Source organism: Dunckerocampus dactyliophorus, chromosome 2 (genome assembly GCF_027744805.1).
Source record: "Dunckerocampus dactyliophorus isolate RoL2022-P2 chromosome 2, RoL_Ddac_1.1, whole genome shotgun sequence".
Classification (NCBI taxonomy): Eukaryota; Metazoa; Chordata; class Actinopteri; order Syngnathiformes; family Syngnathidae; genus Dunckerocampus; species Dunckerocampus dactyliophorus.
Genome location: NC_072820.1, coordinates 3,064,226 through 3,084,110, shown reverse-complemented (window position 1 = coordinate 3,084,110; position 19,885 = coordinate 3,064,226). Strand labels below are relative to the sequence as shown.

At 38.3% G+C, this 19,885-nt stretch overlaps 2 protein-coding genes across 2 annotated transcripts; one reads left to right on the top strand and one right to left on the bottom strand.

Annotated features, from left to right (window-relative positions):
- The first annotated feature begins 1,241 nt into the window (after positions 1 to 1,241).
- Positions 1,242 to 7,435, top strand: homeza (homeobox and leucine zipper encoding a). Its single transcript, XM_054769007.1, has 3 exons — positions 1,242 to 1,650; positions 2,288 to 2,370; positions 2,696 to 7,435. The coding sequence occupies exon 3, from the start codon at positions 2,725 to 2,727 to the stop codon at positions 4,666 to 4,668; it is 1,944 nt and encodes a 647-aa protein (XP_054624982.1). The 5' UTR covers positions 1,242 to 1,650; positions 2,288 to 2,370; positions 2,696 to 2,724; the 3' UTR covers positions 4,669 to 7,435.
- Positions 7,436 to 8,496: 1,061 nt separating this feature from the next.
- On the bottom strand, positions 8,497 to 19,153 carry LOC129177191 (RING finger protein 212B-like). The gene is made up of 13 exons (XM_054768036.1): positions 19,072 to 19,153; positions 17,567 to 17,704; positions 17,433 to 17,485; positions 13,307 to 13,381; positions 12,401 to 12,507; positions 12,224 to 12,326; positions 12,130 to 12,158; positions 12,024 to 12,064; positions 11,752 to 11,776; positions 9,221 to 9,287; positions 8,704 to 8,761; positions 8,595 to 8,625; positions 8,497 to 8,518 (listed from the first exon to the last, which is right to left on the bottom strand). Exons 2-13 carry the CDS (start codon positions 17,664 to 17,666, stop codon positions 8,497 to 8,499), a joined length of 711 nt encoding a protein of 236 aa, XP_054624011.1. The 5' UTR covers positions 17,667 to 17,704; positions 19,072 to 19,153.
- Positions 19,154 to 19,885: the final 732 nt, after the last annotated feature.

Here is a 19,885-nt window from a genome sequence, read left to right as displayed (position 1 = left end):
AACTTTGTCCCACGCTGCACAGATTATAGACTTTAGATATAGATTACAGTATAGACTACTATACTGTATTGTTCCCCTTTTCTTTCACCTCATATTTGCTCCCAAATATGCATAAAGGTAACATTTGATGACCTTATTAAGTGCTAATGTGCATATTTGTTTGTTGGATTTGTCAAAAACCTCAAGTTCATTCTTTCTAGCAAACATCAACGTATAATCTTCTCTCTGAAAAACAAAGTCCAGGCGGGTACTGGTGGATGGTGGCTCTGTATTCATTTTGTGCATTTAATTTGATGTTGTTCCTGTCTTAGTTTTACACAACACATAATAATTAAGATAAATTAGATGCCTATAATGTACGCACTGCTATTATTTACATCCATTCTCGTCTTTAGTCATAGTAATCTACGGAGCAGACAAACTGTCAACCGGTTGCTAGCCTTGCGATACCCGGTGCATGTCCCTACAATCCATTCATCTAAGGATTTATGGCTGATTCTAATCCATCCAGGAGGCTGCTACTGATGCAGCTGTATATCTCTCGCTTGTCACATTGGATATCTTGTCACATCGGTTTATCGTTCACAACCCTACCCTCAACGCAAGAAAAATTAAGTTTTGCCGGGCCGGGTGTTGTGTACGCCGATGTTGCCAAGCGGACCGGAAGCCGTGCTGCTCTGATAGAACTCGAGAGGATTTTTTTCCCCCAGGAAAGGAGGTATACCCGTATTGCTGCAGCAGCACAGCTTCTGGTTTGTTCGGCATCATCGACGTAACGCTTCCAAAATAAAGCACGCGAGCACAATAACACGGTTGCAAAGGTGTCCGGCGTAAAGATTATGCTAAAAGAATTCTGTGGTCGAAAGTGAAACACGAAGCACATTACACAGTGGGGTCTTTACACTGGAACACCACCGCCCATGTTGACAGGTATGGGAGCATAATGGGGCTTTAACAGTGCCTGGTCCTCTCTGCAGTTGAGTCAATAACCGCCCCCTTTCACTATATATTGAAATACTGCAATTGCATGTTTCTGGTAGTATTTGGATGGTGATTATTATCTGTGCATCTTATCAGATATTTGTGTGGCCCACATCTGATGGGGCAGCACAGCGTGGTTGGCGAGTTTTTTTTTTTTTTTGTAGCCCACTGCCCCGGATTTGTTGTACAGACGCCTCCTCCCACCAATGTGAAGCCTTCCCCGGCAGACTGGCACACCCACCCCACTGAGGCCGTGACAGGCAGTTGGGCCTTGCTGGGCTTCCTGGTGTGCAGCTCCGCCTCAACTCGATCTGGCCGGACAGTGGAAACACTTCTCAACAGAACAAAAGCGAGCGCGGACCGAGCAGTCATCGCGGCGGAACGAGACCTCTCAGCCGGGAATAAAAGCCGTCTTAGCGGGGGCGACTGAAGCGAAGTCCGACAAACTTGGTCGCCGTCGCATCTGCGTGTCGTTTGTCCGTTAATCCTCCGAGGTGCTCGGTGAAATAAGCCAAGGGTCAAGCCGACAGACGGACGGGCATTGTGTCCACAGTCTTCCTCTCAACTTCGGCCATTTAGAGCCGCCTGGAACGAAACGGAAACTGGGGGTTTCTTCGTCTTGTTCGCGCACACGCGGCCACGGAGCAAAGGCTTGTTTTTGTATTTGCGGTAAGTTTCTTTTTTTGACGATTGTATCGGAGTGTGTGGAGAAGAAGTGCGCCAGTGCAGTCAAGCGTTTTACTTAGTACGCCATAAAGGGGCAGAGGCACCATTACCATTGTTACTGGCACTAGCAACTTTTTTTTGTTTTACACCCACATTGAAGAAAATATCTAATTAAACGCCCTCGTATGTTGAGATAAAACTATAGAAGGAAAAACAACAACCCGTGGGTGGGTTATATATTACATCACCCCTATTTGTTCCAGTAGGTCACGAATGACGAATGTTGTGGTATTAGGAGTTGGCTCCACATTTCAAGACTATCTAAAGCCACTGAACACACTATTTTCCATTAAAAATGTTAAGGGAAGTTCATTTTTTATCATACAGCACAGCTGTGTTTGTTACTACGGATCTATTTACGGAGTTTACTGACTTCAATTGGAGTTGTATTAGTCGTTTAATGCAATACAACCACTGTTATAAGTCCAAAACAAGCTTGAATACAAGTTGTATTGTGAAGCTGTCTTACCTGTTGCTTAACATTTAACATCTGAAAATTGCGTTTAAGTTTTTTTTTATGTCATTGATGAGAAAATTCATTAAAATCTGACTTAACAGTGCTCATTTTCTCCGTTCACAGGTTCACAGCTGTGTGCCTTAGTGAAGAGGCTCTATTTGTCTTTGGAGACTTGTGGAAGTGGAACAAAGCCCGACAAGAAAAGGGTGAGAACGTAAACCGTGAAGGGTTTTTCTCATGGATGTTCATTCTCCATGCTCCCACCCTTTGCGACCAGTCCCCCGCTCACACAAAACAAAAGTCAGCCACCACACTTTGGGGGAGGGGAACCCAGTCTGGACCGGGTATACGACTCGTTTCAGTGGGAGTTCAGAATAAGGAGTTCAAAGTAGGAGGGGGAGGGGCAAACAGCTGTCCGATAACTGACTTCAACAATGAGGGCAAACTGAAACTTCTTCAAACATTAGCATATGTATTTGTTAGCGTGGCGTTTTTCAAAACAAGCTCAAAATCTCATCCTGTTCCTTCCAGGTGTAAAAGACCCTACTTCCATCAACCAGATGGCGACTTATGAAGGACAAAATGGCAAAGTTGGACTACTTGCTGCCAAGAAATTCTTGGACGTCAAAAAGACGAAGGCTGCGTGCGAAGATAAACACGCTGTCAAGGATTTGCACAATTCCTCCAGTTCATCTGAAGGCAACCCGGGCTCTGCGTCCAGTTTCACCACCAACCACAACTCCGTTGTGTGCTTGCCCCTGGTGTCAGAGGAACTAAAACTGGTGTGGACACACTCTGATCAAACCAGTGAACTTGACTCCATCCCAGAACTGGTCCAAGCCTTTAACTTGTTTCCATACCCGTCGTCGCTGGAGGTGAACACTCTAGCTCGGGTGTGTTCTTTGCCCTTGGACAAAGTAAAGGTTTGGTTTATGGTACAGAGAATCAAGTATGGTATCAGCTGGTCATCAGAGGAGATAGAGGAGACTCGTCGGAAGCTATCTGTGCCATATTCTTTTGACGACGCCACTGAAACGAGCGAGGAATCCAAGGTCGTTGAGGATAAAGATTCAGAAGTAGAGGATGTTTTCCCCAGTGTGACTCCACAGAAGAATAAGCCAAAATGCGAATCGCCAGATTCTTACAAACCAGCCAAATCCACGTCCCCGTGTTTCGTCTCCACCCTACCGCCTCCTCAGGATTCGTACTTCTACCGCCCACCAAGTGACACGCCATCGAGTACTGCCGCCGCCGCTACTGCTGAAGTCTCCTTAGACCTTTCGGTGTCCTCCCCGCAACAGCATCGCCACGGGCGCTACAAAAAGTCTAAAGCTCAGCTGGCTGCGCTTCGCAAAAGCTTTTTGAGAGAGAACTGGCCCGCAGAGGTGGAGCTTCGACGTTTGCAAGAAGAGACTGGTTTGAGCCGCAACGACATCCGAAAATGGTTCAGCGACAGCCGTTACCAGCTACGAGTCGGGCGAGGAAGTCTGGCAGCGGCTCAGAGCTTTTCTAACCACACAGCTGTGGGGGGTAAACACGAGCAACAAAGTGAACCTCTTCCACTTACAACACAAAAGGGTCGTCATTTCAATGCCGGGAAGGGCCAGGAGGGAGCCCGAAGCAATGTGATCAGCAATTCACACTTTTTTCAGACCTTCTTGTCTCACAGTCTTGAGGCGTTTGGGGAACGGGACCTTGAGGCGGAGGCATATGAAACGACAGAAGATCTGTCCGGCGACGGAGACAGCCTCAAAGACGGGGAACAGAGCGAAGAAGAACCTTTGCAGTTGACTAAACCCTGCAAGCTTGACCAAGATACTCCTCCACAGGAACTGCCCGACGTATTCAGATCGTCTGCCTGCTCCTCCCCCTCTGGAACACCACCCCTTACAGCATCACCATACAAACAGCCCCCGAACGGCATCAGTACATCAAAGAAGCCAGCCCACTCAGCCACAGGCAATAACAAGCACGACTCAACAGCATCTACATCTGCTTCCCGGACATCTGCTGGCAGACCAAGGAAGACCAAGGAGCAGTTGGCTTTGTTAAAGCAGCACTTCTTACTCTGCCAGTGGCCCAAGAGCGAAGATTACACAGAACTGACAAAGATTACAGGCTTACCTCGAGCCGACGTTATCCAGTGGTTCGGGGATACACGTTACGCAGTTAAAAATGGTCAGCTGCGATGGGTCAAGGGGGTCCGTGACAAATTCCTGGCAGAACTCGCTGCCCAGCAAAGTAGCGCCGCTTTAACCAACGGTTCCGGGGCGTCTGCCCGGGTCGCAGGTAGCCGCAAACGCAAATCTCAAGCCAACGGAAGCGCGGCGGATTCCCCGAACGTCCAGCCGTTGGTTAACTATTTCCTCTCGACCGGCTCGCTCAATGAAAAGGATCTGGACACTCTATGCAATAAATCAAAAATGAGCTACCAGCAAGTGCGAGATTGGTTTTCAGCTCAGGTCGTTGGGCAGCCTGACCAAGAACCCGTTGTTACAGATTAAAGCAATGCAACCATAGGGATGATTTCTTTAAATCATGGTAATGAACTACTCGTCATGTCGTTTCTACCAGCAAAGCTTAGTTGTGACTTGGTTTATATTGCTTTATTTGAAGCATGATTGTAACATTTAGTCTTCCAAGTACAAGCCCAAATGAACGTTTGTGGCAGGTGTATTTACTTCATTTTCTGCTTATCCTAATATATTTGAAACGGATGACTTTTTGCAGCCTGTGTTAATGTAAATAGTACAGAAACTTGTACACTGGTTTGATATATTTTGTATCCTTTTTTGCTTAGATATAAACTGCAGAATAGCTAATTGTAGCGGCAATTTAAACTGCTGGTTTCTTTTGGTACCGAGTACAGTGGACGGGGACTGCTTTGGACGACTTTGCCACTGTTACCACTTTGTGTAATCATTCCTTTATAACCCATTATTCCTGACAAAGAATGCACACTGGACATTTTTCCTTTTAATTTGACATCTTGCACTTTGCATTTGGAGCCTGCTGCCATTATGTTTAATAAGTCCAATTATTTCATGTACTAAACACTGTCCTCCTTAAACCTGCTGTTTGTTAACTTATACAGGTTTAGATTAAAAAATAAGTTTCAACCTTTTCCATTCAATTCGCAGTGTTTCCTAAATGCATTCCTTGATTGTTTGACATGTCCAAAGTGCAGACCGGCGACCGTTTGCAGTCTGTGGCTGTTTTTTTTTTCTAAAAATACAATTCAACAAGAGAATTAAATAAGAATAAAGCCATAATATTCCGATTAAAAAAAGTTGTTTTATAAGGATAAAGTAATATGAGGTAAAAACATAAATATTAAAATACAAAAATAGAAACATTTAATGAAAAATAAAATTGAAGTTTAAGTTGTTAAAGGAAAAAAAGACGTTATTTTCTAAGGTTGTCAAATTATGAGAAACAAAAAAAATGCAGTTTTTTTTTACATTTGGTTGCTAAAAAGTTATGTGAGAATCAAGTCATATTATGGAAATAGTCATGCATAACATGACAAGAAAAAGAAAATGTAAATGTTGAAATATTTGGAAAATGAAAATAAAAAACAATCCAAAAAATGGGTAATTCATGAGAAAAAGCTTATACTAATATTATGCTTTTCACCCATATCATAAAGCTGAGATGCAAGCAGTTTTTTCTTTAACGACATATAACTTTACAGCATAGCTACATGTGTTTACAAAATGTAAATGATCAAAGTGGCCAATTTTTGGAAAATTAGGTTGTGAAAAAGTTACAATATTATGAGAGTAAACTCAAAATATTACAGGAATAAAGGTGAAGTTTAAATATGAAATTATTATTTTGTATAGCTACCATATGAAAAAAAAATGAAATTTTCGAACATTTGGTTGCAAAAAAGTTATATTACAAGAATAAACTCAAAACATTCCAAGAAAAAACAAAAAGTAAATGTTGAAATATTTCAAAAATAAAAAAAAAAAGAGAAATGGAAAAACACGCCAAAAAAGTGTAATTAAAGGGGAAAAAAGCTTATACTAATGTTTTTTCACCCATATCACAAAGCTAAGATGAAAGCTGTTTTTCTGGATTTTTTCAGTATGCGGCACTTGATGGAAAAAGTTTGGACACCCCTGGTCTGCACATTCACACATCCATTTCACTGCGCTAAGAGAGCATCGTACAATATTGATATTGTGCCTCATTAACATACTTTGTCCTAACTAGCACTGCATATGGCCTGAAGTTGTGCATTTGAAATAACCGAATCCAAAAATGATCATTTACAAGTAAGAGGCACAATATTCCTTCTTAGTGTACATTACATGAGTTGCTGTGGGGAAATAGTGGAAATGTCCAAATGTCTTTGTTAGAATTGGGTCCACGTTTAGTTTTTCAGTCTTGCACAGGAAGAAGTTCAAATGTCTTTTCACATAACATGCATTACTGGTCAAATGAGCTGATTCTAAGAATAAAGTCAATTCTGCAAGGGATGATGGAATGACTGAAACTGGTGCTGACACTCTGTATTGTGCACATGTGCAGCTCTTACGGAGGGAAAGGAACACCGTGAGGAAACCAAAGAGCAGTGGGATTGTATGACTGTTAAATTAGTCAACAGAAACCAACATGGTGCAACAAGTGAGGTGAAACGCCTTCAATACCCTTCAAAAAGTACGACAGTATTAGGGCCACATTGGGGGAAAAAAAATCGGAGATTTCGAGAATGTGGTCTTAATATTTGGTGTCATACGTGTCAGAGGGAAAAGAAGAGCATAGATCTTCAGGAAGGAAGAAAACTTAAAAATTGTACATTTATGACAAAATAAAGTTGTAAATTTACAACTTTATTTTTGTAAATTTCCAGTATGACTTAAGTTTCCTTCCTACCTGAAAAGCTATGCTCTATTTTCCGTCTGACACGTATCACTTGTAATATTACAAAAGTTACGGCTTTATTCTTGTAAGATTACGACTTTTTCCCGTAAATTTGTGACTTTTGCCCCGTAAACGTACAGTTTTTTTCTCAAATTTACGACTTTTTTCTTGTAAATTTTCAAAGTTTTTTTCTTTTAAATTTACGATTTTATTCTCGTAAATTTATGACTTTTAAGTTTCCTTCCTGAAGAGCTACGCTCTATTTTCCCTCTGACACGTTTGACATGTACTATTACAACTTTATTCTTGTAAATTTGCGCCTTTTTTTCTCGTAAATTTATGACTTTATTCTTGTAATGTTGCGACTTTTTTTTCTTGAAAATTTACAACTTTATTCTTATAATATTAGGACTTCTTTCTCATAAATGTACAACTTTTTTAGTAAATTTACTACCTTATTCTCGCAAATTTCTGACTGACTTTCTCATAAATTTGACTTTTTTCTCATACATTTTCGCCTTTTTTTCTTGTAAATTTTCAACTTTATTCTTGTAAATTTATGACTTTTTTCTCTCAAATGTACAACTTTTTTTCATAAATGTTCAACTTTATACTTGTAAATTTTGCCTTTTTTTCTTTTACATTTGCCATTTTATTCTTGTAAATTTACAACTTTTAAGTTTCCTTCCTGTTTGAAGAGCTACACTTTCCCTCCGAAACATATGACATTTAATATTACAAATTTGTTTATTCGTATTCTTCGTAATATTACGAGAATAAAGTCATAAATTTAGGAGAAAAAAAGTCGTAAATTTACGACTTTATTCTTGTAATATTACTTTTTTTCTCTCATCAATTTCCGACTTTATTTGCATACATCTATGACTTTATTCTCGTACATTTATTATGACTTTTTTTCCTCATAAATTTACGACCTTGTTCTCGTAAATTTCCACCTTTTTTCACATTTACGACTTTATTCTCGTAAAATTGACATTTTTCTTATAAATTTTTGACTTTTTTTCTTTTACATTTACCACTTTATTCTTGTAAATTTACGACTTTTACGCTTCCTTCCTTCCTGAAGAGCTACACTTTCCCTCCCACACATGACATGTAATGTTCCAACTTTCTTTATTCAAGACTTTATTCTTGTAAATTTACGACTTTTTTTTCTCGTAAATGTATGAGTCGTAACTATTTTCGTACATTTACAACTTAGTTCTGGTAAATTTACGACTTTACTTACTTTACTCGTAATATTAAAAAAAGTTCTCATGAATTTACAACTTTTTTTCTCAAATTTTTTACTTGTTTTGTCGTAAATTTTCAACTTTATTCTCGTACATTTACGACTTCATTCTGGAAATTTCAAGATTATTTTTTTTCAGTGTGGCCCTAATACTTAATATTGTAAAAAGGTAATTACCGTTTAAAAACAAAAAAACACTGTTTCTGGCTTAATGATGCCCGTTTTCAGAACTGCATGAGACGGTTTCAGTGTGCTGATAAGCCAGCACAAATGTTGCAAAACTGGTGTTGGGACTGCATTTCTCACCTTGTAGACGGGCTAACAGAAGTTGGTGTCCCTTTAAAAACACAAAAGAGTATATGGGATGAAAATATTGCATTTTGAGCGTGTCCATTTTAATGATGACAAATCCTACTGTGTCCGTGTTGAAGAAGAGAACTGCGGCTAGAAAGAGAAGTTGCTGATCCAGGAGTCTGAGAAAAACATGAATACATAAGAAATCATTTTCCCATAATGTGGCCATGTCTGTTTATTTTCTTAAATAGTTGATTTAATGAAGAGCGAGATTTGTTACCCAACCCTTTCAGGGGTCACGCAATTTCTCTTTGCATGTAGCAAAGGGGTTTCCCTTCCTTTCAGAATATCAATTTAATTTACAGTTCCCCTAATAATTATTCAACCCCTATAGTAAACTGTTTATCTGCAAAATAGAAGTGGCCTTTTATTGTGGCCAGCCTAAGACACCTGTGCAATCAGTGTTGGGCAAATTCCTTGAAAAAAGTCATTCAATTAGTAATGGAAGTACTCATTCACAACTGGAATCAGTTACCAGGGAAAGCAATTATTGCGTTATAGTTTCCTTCAAACTTTTAAACATTTTGCAATTGCAATTGTAAACGTATGAAAAAAGGCACAATAAAGCAAATATTTACTCTGTGGGAGGAATGACTGACGCCTCTTTCTCCGATCCACTCTCTGGGCTCTGCTGAACCTAAGTGACTGAAACCCACGTACATTTATGAATTACATGTCATACAGCACAGGTGTGAAACTCAAGGCCCGGTAGCCGTAATCGTTTTATGTGGCCGGTGAAAGCCCGGAGATAATGTCAAAAAGACACTTATTTCAATATTTTATGTCAATTTTGACAGAAAATCATAATAATAAAATGTGAAATAATATCATGAGGTGATGATACATTTATTTACAGTGTGTGGTTTCACAGTTCCAGGCGGCCTTCGGAGGGTCACCATAACTGCGATGTGGCCCACAGTGAAAACGAGTTTGACGTATACAGCCTCTCTCTTGTACGACGAAGTATTAGGGCCACATTGAAACCCCCCCCCCCAAAAAAAACGTAGAGTATGAGAATAAAGTTGTAAATTTACGAGCAAAAAGCCGCAACATTACGAGAATAAAGTTGTAAATTTAGGAGAAAAAAAATTGTAAATTTATGACAATAGAGTTGTACATTTACTAGAAAAAAGTTGTAATTCTACAAGAATAAAGTCAGATAAATTTACTACAAACAAAGTTGTAAATTTACGAGCAAAAAGCAGTAACATTACGGGAATAAAGTCGTAATTGTAGGAGAAATAAAATTTACGACTCTGTCATAAATTTACTAGGAAAAAAGTCGTAATATTAGCAGAATAAAGTCGTAAATTTGGGAGAAATAAAGTTGTAAATTTACGACAAAAGAGTTGTACATTTACTAGAAAAATGTTGTAATTTTACGAGAATAAAGTCATATAAATTTACTACAAACAAAATTGTAAATTTACGAGCAAAAAGCAGTAACATTACGAGAATAAAGTCGTAAATGTAGGAGAAGTAAAGTTGTAAATTTACGACAAGAGAGTCGTAAATTTACTAGGAAAAAAGCCTTAACATAACTAGAATGAAGTCGGAAATGTAGGGGACAATAGAGTTGTAAATTTACTAGAAAAAAAGTCATAAATTTCTGAGAAAAAAGTTGTAACATTACGAGAATAAAGTCGTAATATTACGACAAACACAAGTTTTTTCTTGTAAATTTATGATTTTATTTTTGTAACTTTACGACTTAGTCTCATATTATACGTTTTTTCTTGTAAATTTACGAAATCTCAGATTTTAATACTTCGTTGTAACAGGCATTGCCTGACACAGCTATGAAAAGGGGGGTCTTATGTGACCTTTGGCATTGGGCTGGGTAAGGAAGGCAGAAGTGAGAAGGGCCAGACTTGCTAATCTGTTTGTGCTCAACTGCTGTGTTTCGTAGGCCCCGGGGCAGACCTAGCACACGCTGGAGAGATTATGTCTCACAGCTGGCCTGGGAACGCCTTGGGATCCTCCCAGTGGAACTACAAGAGGTGGCTGGAGACCGGGAAGTTCCCTACTGAGACTACTGCCCCCGCGACCCGGAGCCAGATAGGTGGAAGAAAATGGATGGATGCTGTGTTTTGCTGCCACGTTATAAATAAAAGCTTGCCTGAAGCAAGCGGAAAGCTTCCTTCCTTCCCGAAGAGCTTTGCTCTATTTTCCCTCTGACACGTCTGACACCATGACACCTAATATTACCACTTTATTCTTCTAAATGTACCACTTTATTCTCCTAATATTACCACTTTATTCTTCTAAATGTACCACTTTATTCTCCTAATATTACCACTTTATTCTCCTAATATTACCACTTTATTCTTCTAAATGTACCACTTTATTCTCCTAATATTACCACTTTATTCTCCTAATATTACCACTTTATTCTTCTAAATGTACCACTTTATTCTCCTAATATTACCACTTTATTCTTCTAAATGTACCACTTTATTCTCCTAATATTACCACTTTATTCTCCTAAATGTACCACTTTATTCTCCTAATATTACCACTTTATTCTCCTAATATTACCACTTTATTCTTCTAAATGTACCACTTTATTCTCCTAATATTACCACTTTTTTTCTCATAAATTTACGACTGTATTGTGGGAAATTTAAAACTTTATTCTCATAAATTTACGAGAATAAAGTTGTAAATTGACGGCTTTTTTTTCTCGTAATAGTTTATTAGGACCTTTTTTTCTCGAAAATGTACAACTTTGTTCTCGTAACTTCATGAGAGAAAAGTGGTAAATTTACAACAATAAAGTTGTAAATTTACGACCTTTTTTCTCATAAATGTACGACTTGCTTCTCGTAAATTTACAATTTTTTTTTTCGGAAATTTACGACTTTATTGTCGTAAATGTACAACTTTTTTTCACGTAAATTTACAACCTTTTGCCCGTAGTATTACAATCTTTTTTCTTGTAAGTGTATGACTTTATTCTTGTAGATTTCCAACTTTTTCTAGTAAATTTATGACTTTTTTTTCTCTTAAATGTACAACTTTATTCTCAAAATGTGTGTGGCACTAATATTCTGTCGTACTTTTGTGTCTATATAGCAAAAAGCACTAAAAGAAGCCTACTTCAACATACCTCCTGGGTCTTAAATGACTGGTTACTGGTGAGAGAGAAAAAAACAAAAATTCAACGGATCAATATACAGATCTGAAAAAGAATGACACTCAAATGAACTGAAACACGCAGGAAAAATTCACAGCTTTACTCATCGAGGCACCAAATCTATGATGTTCTTCCTTAGGCCCACCTCTTCCACAAAGCTTGAAATAAAATTGGTTGCACTATTTCCTGGCTAATTACAAAAAAAGGCTAAAAACATGGAGCGCTACCTGAATGAGTGGGATTACCTGGAGAAGTGACAGCCACAGGGAGAGACACCCTTTGAACGCTGCACACGAGACATTTCATTTCATCTCACATCCTCAATACAAGTAATGGGGGATTTGTTTTTACCCGTTTGTTCGAAATTGTCCCGGAGAAACCTGTGGAGAGCAGCCAGTGTGAAGACTTTTCATATGTGTATTTTTTTTTGCCTTGGAGCACTTACCCTCCTCTGCGAAAGAGGTTTCTTCAGCTCTTCCATCTCTCTTTTCAGCTCCATGTTTTGCCTTTTTAAATCAGCGTTCTCGCTTTTCATCTCAGCGAGTTGCCTTTGGGAAGAACCGTGTCAGAATCGTAGGCAAGTTCTTCTCTTGAGGATCACTAAATACATGAAAAAAACCACCTGTAACTCTGCTTGGTGACTTCCTTTAGGCGATTTTCCAGTTCAGCTGACTTGTGTTTATAGTACGCCGTCACTCTCGCCATTTGCGTTTGCTGAAAATCTGCAATCTGAGGAAATGCGTCATTAACTCATTCAATACCAAAGACGTAGTTATACGTTTTTATAAACCAACATGTATTTATACGTCTTTTACGTGTTTTTCCGCCGAGAGGCTAAAGTAGGTGATGATGCAACTCCTCACCAACGGATTAGGCTTGAGAGCAATTTTAATGCCATAAAAACGGCCACTAGGTGGCAGAAGTGCATCGTGAGAGGAAGGAGAATCACACATAACAGGAAGAGGAAGCCCTTGCATAAGGGAGCTGTTACATTGCATTTGAACGCATGCACACGCACGCACGTGCACACACATACCTGTAGTGAAAATTATAAATAGTTCATAGTGTTGTATTTATAAATACATTTTTTTTTATGTTTAAAAAAAACAAACTTTTTGGTGGTGTTTATGTTGGTATAGTTGTTTAGATATTTGAGCTGTCACAAAAAATATTTGTGTCAAAGTGAAAGTATCTTTTCACAAAAAGCTGATTTTCTCTGTTTTCTAGTCAGGAACTGATATTTTCCTGAAACTTCCCAATGTTCTACTGCTTATCACTGAAGAACGGAAAAAGATAGACGCAAACTTTTTTTTCTGCTGAAAGAAGGGGGTCTAATCTTTGTTTTGGTAGGTTCCATGTTGTAGAACACAATATTCTGTGTGCCTTCAAAGATCAGTCAAAATCGTCTAAAATGGCCACTACTGAGGGGGTTGTCTTTTGAAAAATGGCTGGGATTGAATGATTTCATAATAAAAACACCTGTTTTGACAGACTTGATTTCACCAAAGACAGCAAGATGTCAACAAACCATGGACATGTTGTCCAGCCGCGATTGGATGAGCTTCAAGGGATCCTTGAAAAACATCATTTCCTGTGGCTTCATCTAAAAAAAAAAAAAAAAAAAAAAAGTATGACTGTCACAGGAGATCCCCGCTTTCTGTGGGGGTTATGTTCCACAAAATCTGAAATGTTAATTACAGCATACATATCAAAATACAATAATATATATATCATTTTACAATAGTAGAAAAGTAAAACAATTAAAAAGTCAAGAAAAATTTTATATTAATCAAATTACAATATATAGACAAATATTTTTTTAAAAATAATATTAAAATAGTGACATGCATTATTTCCAGGCTTTCACGGGCCACATAAAATGACATGGCGGGCCCCAATCCGGCCCCCGGGCCTTGAGTTTGACACCTGTGCCGTAGAGTATCACGATACTGTCTGTCACTGTAAACATACACATCGCTTGACTCATTGAACGCGTTGCTTTCTTCCCTAGTAAACATCCAAGCAAAAGCATCTGGAGTGTTTGTAGTGTTGTGTTTGGCTTTTCGCTTGCTAAGTTTGATGCGACCTGCTGGCCCTCGCTCATAAACACATTATAATGGCACGGTCTGTGTCGTTACAACTCCGTACAGTAGCTTCTTAACACACCTCATACGCACCTGGTCTGCCAGAGAATAAGAAGACGCTGCAGGAGGGATCAGTGTTTAGGCAATTATGCTAGGCCCGTCACAATAACACATTTTGCTGGTCCATAATTGTGCTCCTGGTTTTATCGGCAACATTTTTTCAGACATTTTTTTCATAAATGATTGCCATGAGAGGTGTAATTCACATTTGAACCACTACATGGTATTCAAGAATGGCATACGGTGTACCTGTGTGAGACACAGAAGTTGTATGTTTTTGCAATGTAGCCAGCGAAACTGTGTTTGAGCACACACTATTTTGCACTGTTTTTGTTACATTTGCCTCAGTAAGCGCTGACGGTCGGGACAAAGTCTCCGCTGCCCGAGCACCTCCGTCGGTAGTTTTTTTTCCCAGTTGTTCTGTTCGTCGGTGTTCACGCGCTCACCGTGTTCATTCTGTTTAAAACCAAAATATTCCCACACTGTAGCTCTAGCATTCGCCCTACAAAATATCGCTTTTGTGCTAAACCCTCTGGATCAACTCACTGGTAGCCCCGCCTCCACAAAGAGGCTGAATGAGATGAGTGCAGACTCTCTCCGTTCACTCCACTATAGAACCAATCCCCACAGACAGATGCAGAGTGAACTGTCTTGTCATCCAGCCTGTGTGGCACATACAGACGAGCAGGTGAAACACTCGCATACACGCACGTCAGTTTATCCAGGGCGTCATATTTATCGATCTGTTTTTTGTATTGTTCCATTAATCCATTATCGTGACAGGCCTAAATTGTGCAAAATCAACCATAATGTCATTGCGATGAACTGATCATCCTATGTTAGTATTCCATTCATGTTTTTTTTTATTTAAAAATGTAAAAATTCTCTGATTTAAGCTTCTCACAGGTGAATATTTTGGGATTTCCTTCGTCATCCAAGAAAGCAGACCTGTTAGCTTTGTGTTTTAGGCAAAACAAGATATTGACACACACCAGCTTTGACTTTGGAAAACGGCTATCAACATTTTTTCCTCTTTTGTGATAAGTTGTTCACATTGATTTGGTTCACCTATGGCCTAACCCGGGGGTGTCCAAAGTGCAGCCCAGGCGCCATTTGTGGCCCGCAGCTGTTTTTTTATAGGCCCGCGGCACATTCTAAAAATGTAATCTAACAAGTTTACAAAAAGAAAAGCAAAAATGGAAACATAAGCAGTAATTTTACAAGAATAAAGTCAAAATAAAGAGAAAAAGTTTGCATTTTACCAGAATAAAGTCGGAATATTATGAGGAAAAATAATGACATTGTAGTAGCATAACGTTGAGATATTAAAAAATATTTTAAGTCCTAACATGAGAAATAAACAAAACAAGTAAAGTGGTCATTTTTGGAAAACTAGTTACTTTATGAGAATGAAGTCAAAATATTATGGGAATAAAGTCATAATTATGAGAAGAAAATTTACAAGAAGAAAGTTGAAATAGTTGGAAAATTACAGAAAAAAACAACAGCAGAAATGGGAAAAATAGCTGTCATTTTACGAGAATAAAGTCAAAATATTAGGAGGTGAAAAAGGCTCAGTTTTGAAGGAATAAACTCGTAATATTATGACGAAAACTAATGTCATTTTAGGAGCATACCGTTGAAATATTAAAGGAACAATACTTTTTTTTAAGTCGTAATATTATGAGAAAGAAACAAAACAACAAATAAAGTTGTCATTTTTGGAAAATTAGATAGCGGAAAAAGTTATGATATTATGACAATAAAGTAAAAATATTATGGGAATAAAGTCATAATTACGAGAACAAAATTTCAAGTTGAAGTAGTTGCAAAATTTAAAAAACCCGAGCAGAAATAGAAAAAACATTGTAATTTGACAAGAATAAACTCACCATATTAACAGAAAAAGTCGCAGTTTTACAATAATCGTAATATAACTCATAATATGATGAAAAAATGTCATTTTAGTAGCATAGATTTGAAATATTAAAATAACAATACATTATATTTTTTAAGTCGTAATATTATGAGAAGCAAACAAAACAAAATAAAGTCCTAATTATCAGAAAATGAGGTAGGGAATAACGTCATAACATTACAAGAAAAAGAACGTTTACAAAGGTTATTCAAGAAAAAAAGTTTAAATATTTGGAGGAAAAAACAAAACAACAACAATAGGAAAAAAAAAGCAAAGGCCGAAGTCATACTCTAACAAAAAAAAGTTGCAATTTTCTGAGAATAAACTTGTCATATTATGAGGAAAAATGATGAAATGAAATTACATGTTGAAAAAAGGATGAAATGAAAAGATATATTATGGGAATAAAGTCCAAGACCAAAACCACTGCTGAACAAAAAGAACATTAAGGCTCGTCCTAATTTTGCCAGAAAACATCTTGATGATCCCCAAGACCTTTGGGAAGATACTCTGTGGTCTGACGAGACAAAAGTTGAACTTTTTGTAAGGTGTGTGTCCCATTACATCTGGCGTAAAAGTAACGCTGCATTTCATCATAGCAACAGTAAAATATGGTGGTGGTAGTGTGATGGTCTGGGGCTGTTTTGATACTTCAGGACCTGGAAGACTTGCTGTGATAAATGGAACCATGAATTCTGCTGTCTACCAAAAAATCCTGAAGGAGAATGATCGGCCATCTGTTGGTGACCTCAAGCTGAAACCAACTTGGGTTCTGCAGCAGGACAATGATCCAAAACACACCAGCAAGTCCACCTCTGAATGGCTGAAGACTTTGGAGTGGCCTAGTCCAAGTCCTGACCTGAATCCTATTGAGATGCTGTGGCATGACCTTAAAAAGGTGCTTCATGCTGGAAAACCCTCCAATGTGGCTGAATGACAACAATTCTGCAAAGATGAGCGAGCCAAAATTCCTCCCCAGCGCTGTAAGAGACTCACTGCAAGTTGATTGCAGTTGTTGCTGCAAAGGGTGGCCCAACCAGTTATTAGGTTTTGGGGCCATCACTTTTCCACACAGGGCCATGTAGGTTTGGATTTTTTTTTTCTCCCTTGATAATAAAAAGTTTCATTTAAAAACTGCACTTTGTGCTCAGTTGTGTTGTCATTGACTAATATTTACAGTGACAGTGGCTCTAATGTTGTGCAAGGCAGCTACCCTGGACAACTGGAACGGATTGGCTTGCTTTGGACACTCTAGGCAGAGCCAAAGGTAAGCGTACTTCCAGTTTCATTAAATGGTTTAAGGTTTGTAGCTTTTTATACAAGACTCTGCTGAATTGAATGATATTGTCATTTCGTGATACATGCTAAGGTCCATATCGCTCAACCCTAATGTGCAGTATAGCCCACCCCTTGCAAATGCTTTGAGCAGAGAAAGTGTCTTCCCCCAATAAGAACAGGACCATCCACTTAACCTTCTTTGTCTTCACAAACACACATTTGCCTCTCAAGTCAGGTCAACTGGAAAGACAAGCTCTTAAAATCCCACATGTGCACATACATTCTGGTCACTACACACAACACAGGAGCCAAACCTGGTCTGTGATGGGCAGGTAGCTGCAGCTGGCTCCACATACCATACACTGCTCTGGAGGGGAAAAGCAGAGAAACCAGGGATCAAACTGTTGTTGCGGGGCCGCCGAATATTACCAGAGCAGGAGAGCCTTACGAGATTCAATGCATGCCGCACAGCAGATGTGACCACAGCTGGCCACTGCAAACTTTGATCCTGTCTTTGTGAAGCACTTGTTACAGTGGAACCACTCCATTGGCGCTCCTGTGCATGCGCTTCACTGCAACCAGACAGCTTCATGCAAGACATTGTAACACGTTTACGTCTACACAACACTAACTTTAGGACTACAGTGTTTATTACATTCTTATTTTGTTTGGTTTGCGTCTCTTCGTAATCCAACATTTAAAATGTAAGCAGTAAGGAATTTTCTTTAATATTTCAACTCTATGCGACTAAAATGACATTATTTTTCCTCATATGACCTGCTTATTTGTTAGAATACAACTTTTTTCGATCATACTCTGACGTCATTCTCGTAAAACTGCAGCTGTTTTTTTCGGTTTCTGGTGTTGTTTTGTTTTTAATTTTCCAACTATTTCAACTTGTACATTTTCTTCTTGTAATTATGATTTTTTTTTAATATGTTGACTTTATTCTCATAACATTAACTTTTTCCAAAACATTTTCCAAAAATGACGGTTTTATTAGTTGTTTTCTTTTTCATATTATGACTTTTTTCTTTAATAATCTAACTCTATGCAAGTAAAATTACATTATTTTTCCACATAATATTACCTGTTTATTCCCATAAAATTGATCCTTTTTTTGGTATTTTCTTATTGTAATTATGACTTAATTCTCATAGCATTTTGACTTTATTCTCATAGCATTATAACTTTTTCCTGCAACCTAATTTTCCAAAAAATACAACTTTACTTGTTGTTTTGTTTGTTTCTCTTATTATGACTTTTAAAAAACTGTCTTTTTTCTTTAATATTCCAACTTTATGAGACTAAACTTATTTTCCTCATAATATTACGACTTTTTTCTCTGAATACACTTTTGTTAAACATTCCAACTATTTTAACTTATTTTAACATTTTCTTCTCGTAATTTTGACTTTATCTCATAACATTAAGTTTTTCCGCAACCTAATTTTCCAAAAATTACGATTTTATGAGTTGTTTTGTTTCTCATATTATGACTTTTCTTTTTTCTTTAATATTTCAACTTTTGTCTGCAGCACAGACAGGGAAGCACTGAATTGTATTTTTACAATGTGCCGTGGGCTAACATAAGACCTGTGGCCCACAAATGGCCCAGGGCCACACTTTGGGCACCCCTGGTCTATGGGGAACATACAGCTGGATCTTTAATAACTAACAAAAACCGCTCAGCATTACTTTTTGGCGTTCTAAACTCCTCGTAACTAGAGTTAAGTGTATCTTATTTTATTCAAACATTAACTGAACCTAGTGACACACAATTAGCATGTGGCTAAAAGTATTAAAACAATAAATAGCATGCTACTAATTGCATACAGGTGTTAACCAAAAGAGTGGGTGGTACCCCCCAAAAACGTATTTTATGGGTTCCTACTGCTATAAAATGTTGTTAAAGAGAAAACACACTCCTTTATGCAAATTTTGTCGTATTACCTGCCACAAAGCTCAGGAGAAGTGGACAGTTAGCCGCTGCTAGCTTATTCGCACCAGCTCGTAGCAATGTGTCGGTCGCGAACGAATCGGCGAAGAGCCGGCTCCTTGAAATGAACGACAGGAGCCGGTTGGCGTCGTTGGGAGCCAATTGGAAGGCGATTAGTTTTTTTCCTCGTCTTTTTTTCTGTTAAAGGCAAATGTCATTGGTCAAGATGTGTGGCGGAGTCTCTGTGTCCACAATGGGCGGGGCGGGGGGGTTAAACAGCTGTGGTGCTTCTGGAGCCGATTCATTTGTGAGAAGTTAGCTTGAAGAGATTTGACTTATTTTGACCTCATTTGTCTATTGAGATGGGTCTTTTTGTATTTTATAATATAACATTTCTGTAGCTGTTGATTGAGGTTTAAATTAATCAATGTAAATAATGATATAATGTATTTTTAACAATTCATTTTACACAATACACATAATTTGGCTGAGCCAAAAGAAGCGGCTCTCTCAACAGTGCCGAAATTTCCATCACTACCAGCTAGTGGTTAGCAAGACTGCTATACCAAATGTTTAAAAGGACAAATAGAAAAAAGGCATTGCCTAAGAAACGCGCCTGCTTAGAAATAAAACAGCTTACAAATTGCAACATACTCTGGACATCCAACGCCATATTCATAGTTCATATTGTTGCAGCCGCACTACCCAGCATGCCTTGCGGGCCTTTGGAAATACATTTTAAGTTGATGTTAATTTGTGATGCGTTGGCTTGCTTGCGCGTTTGGAAGTGAGACCTAAAAGCAGTTTTGAACGGATCGTTTCAAAAGG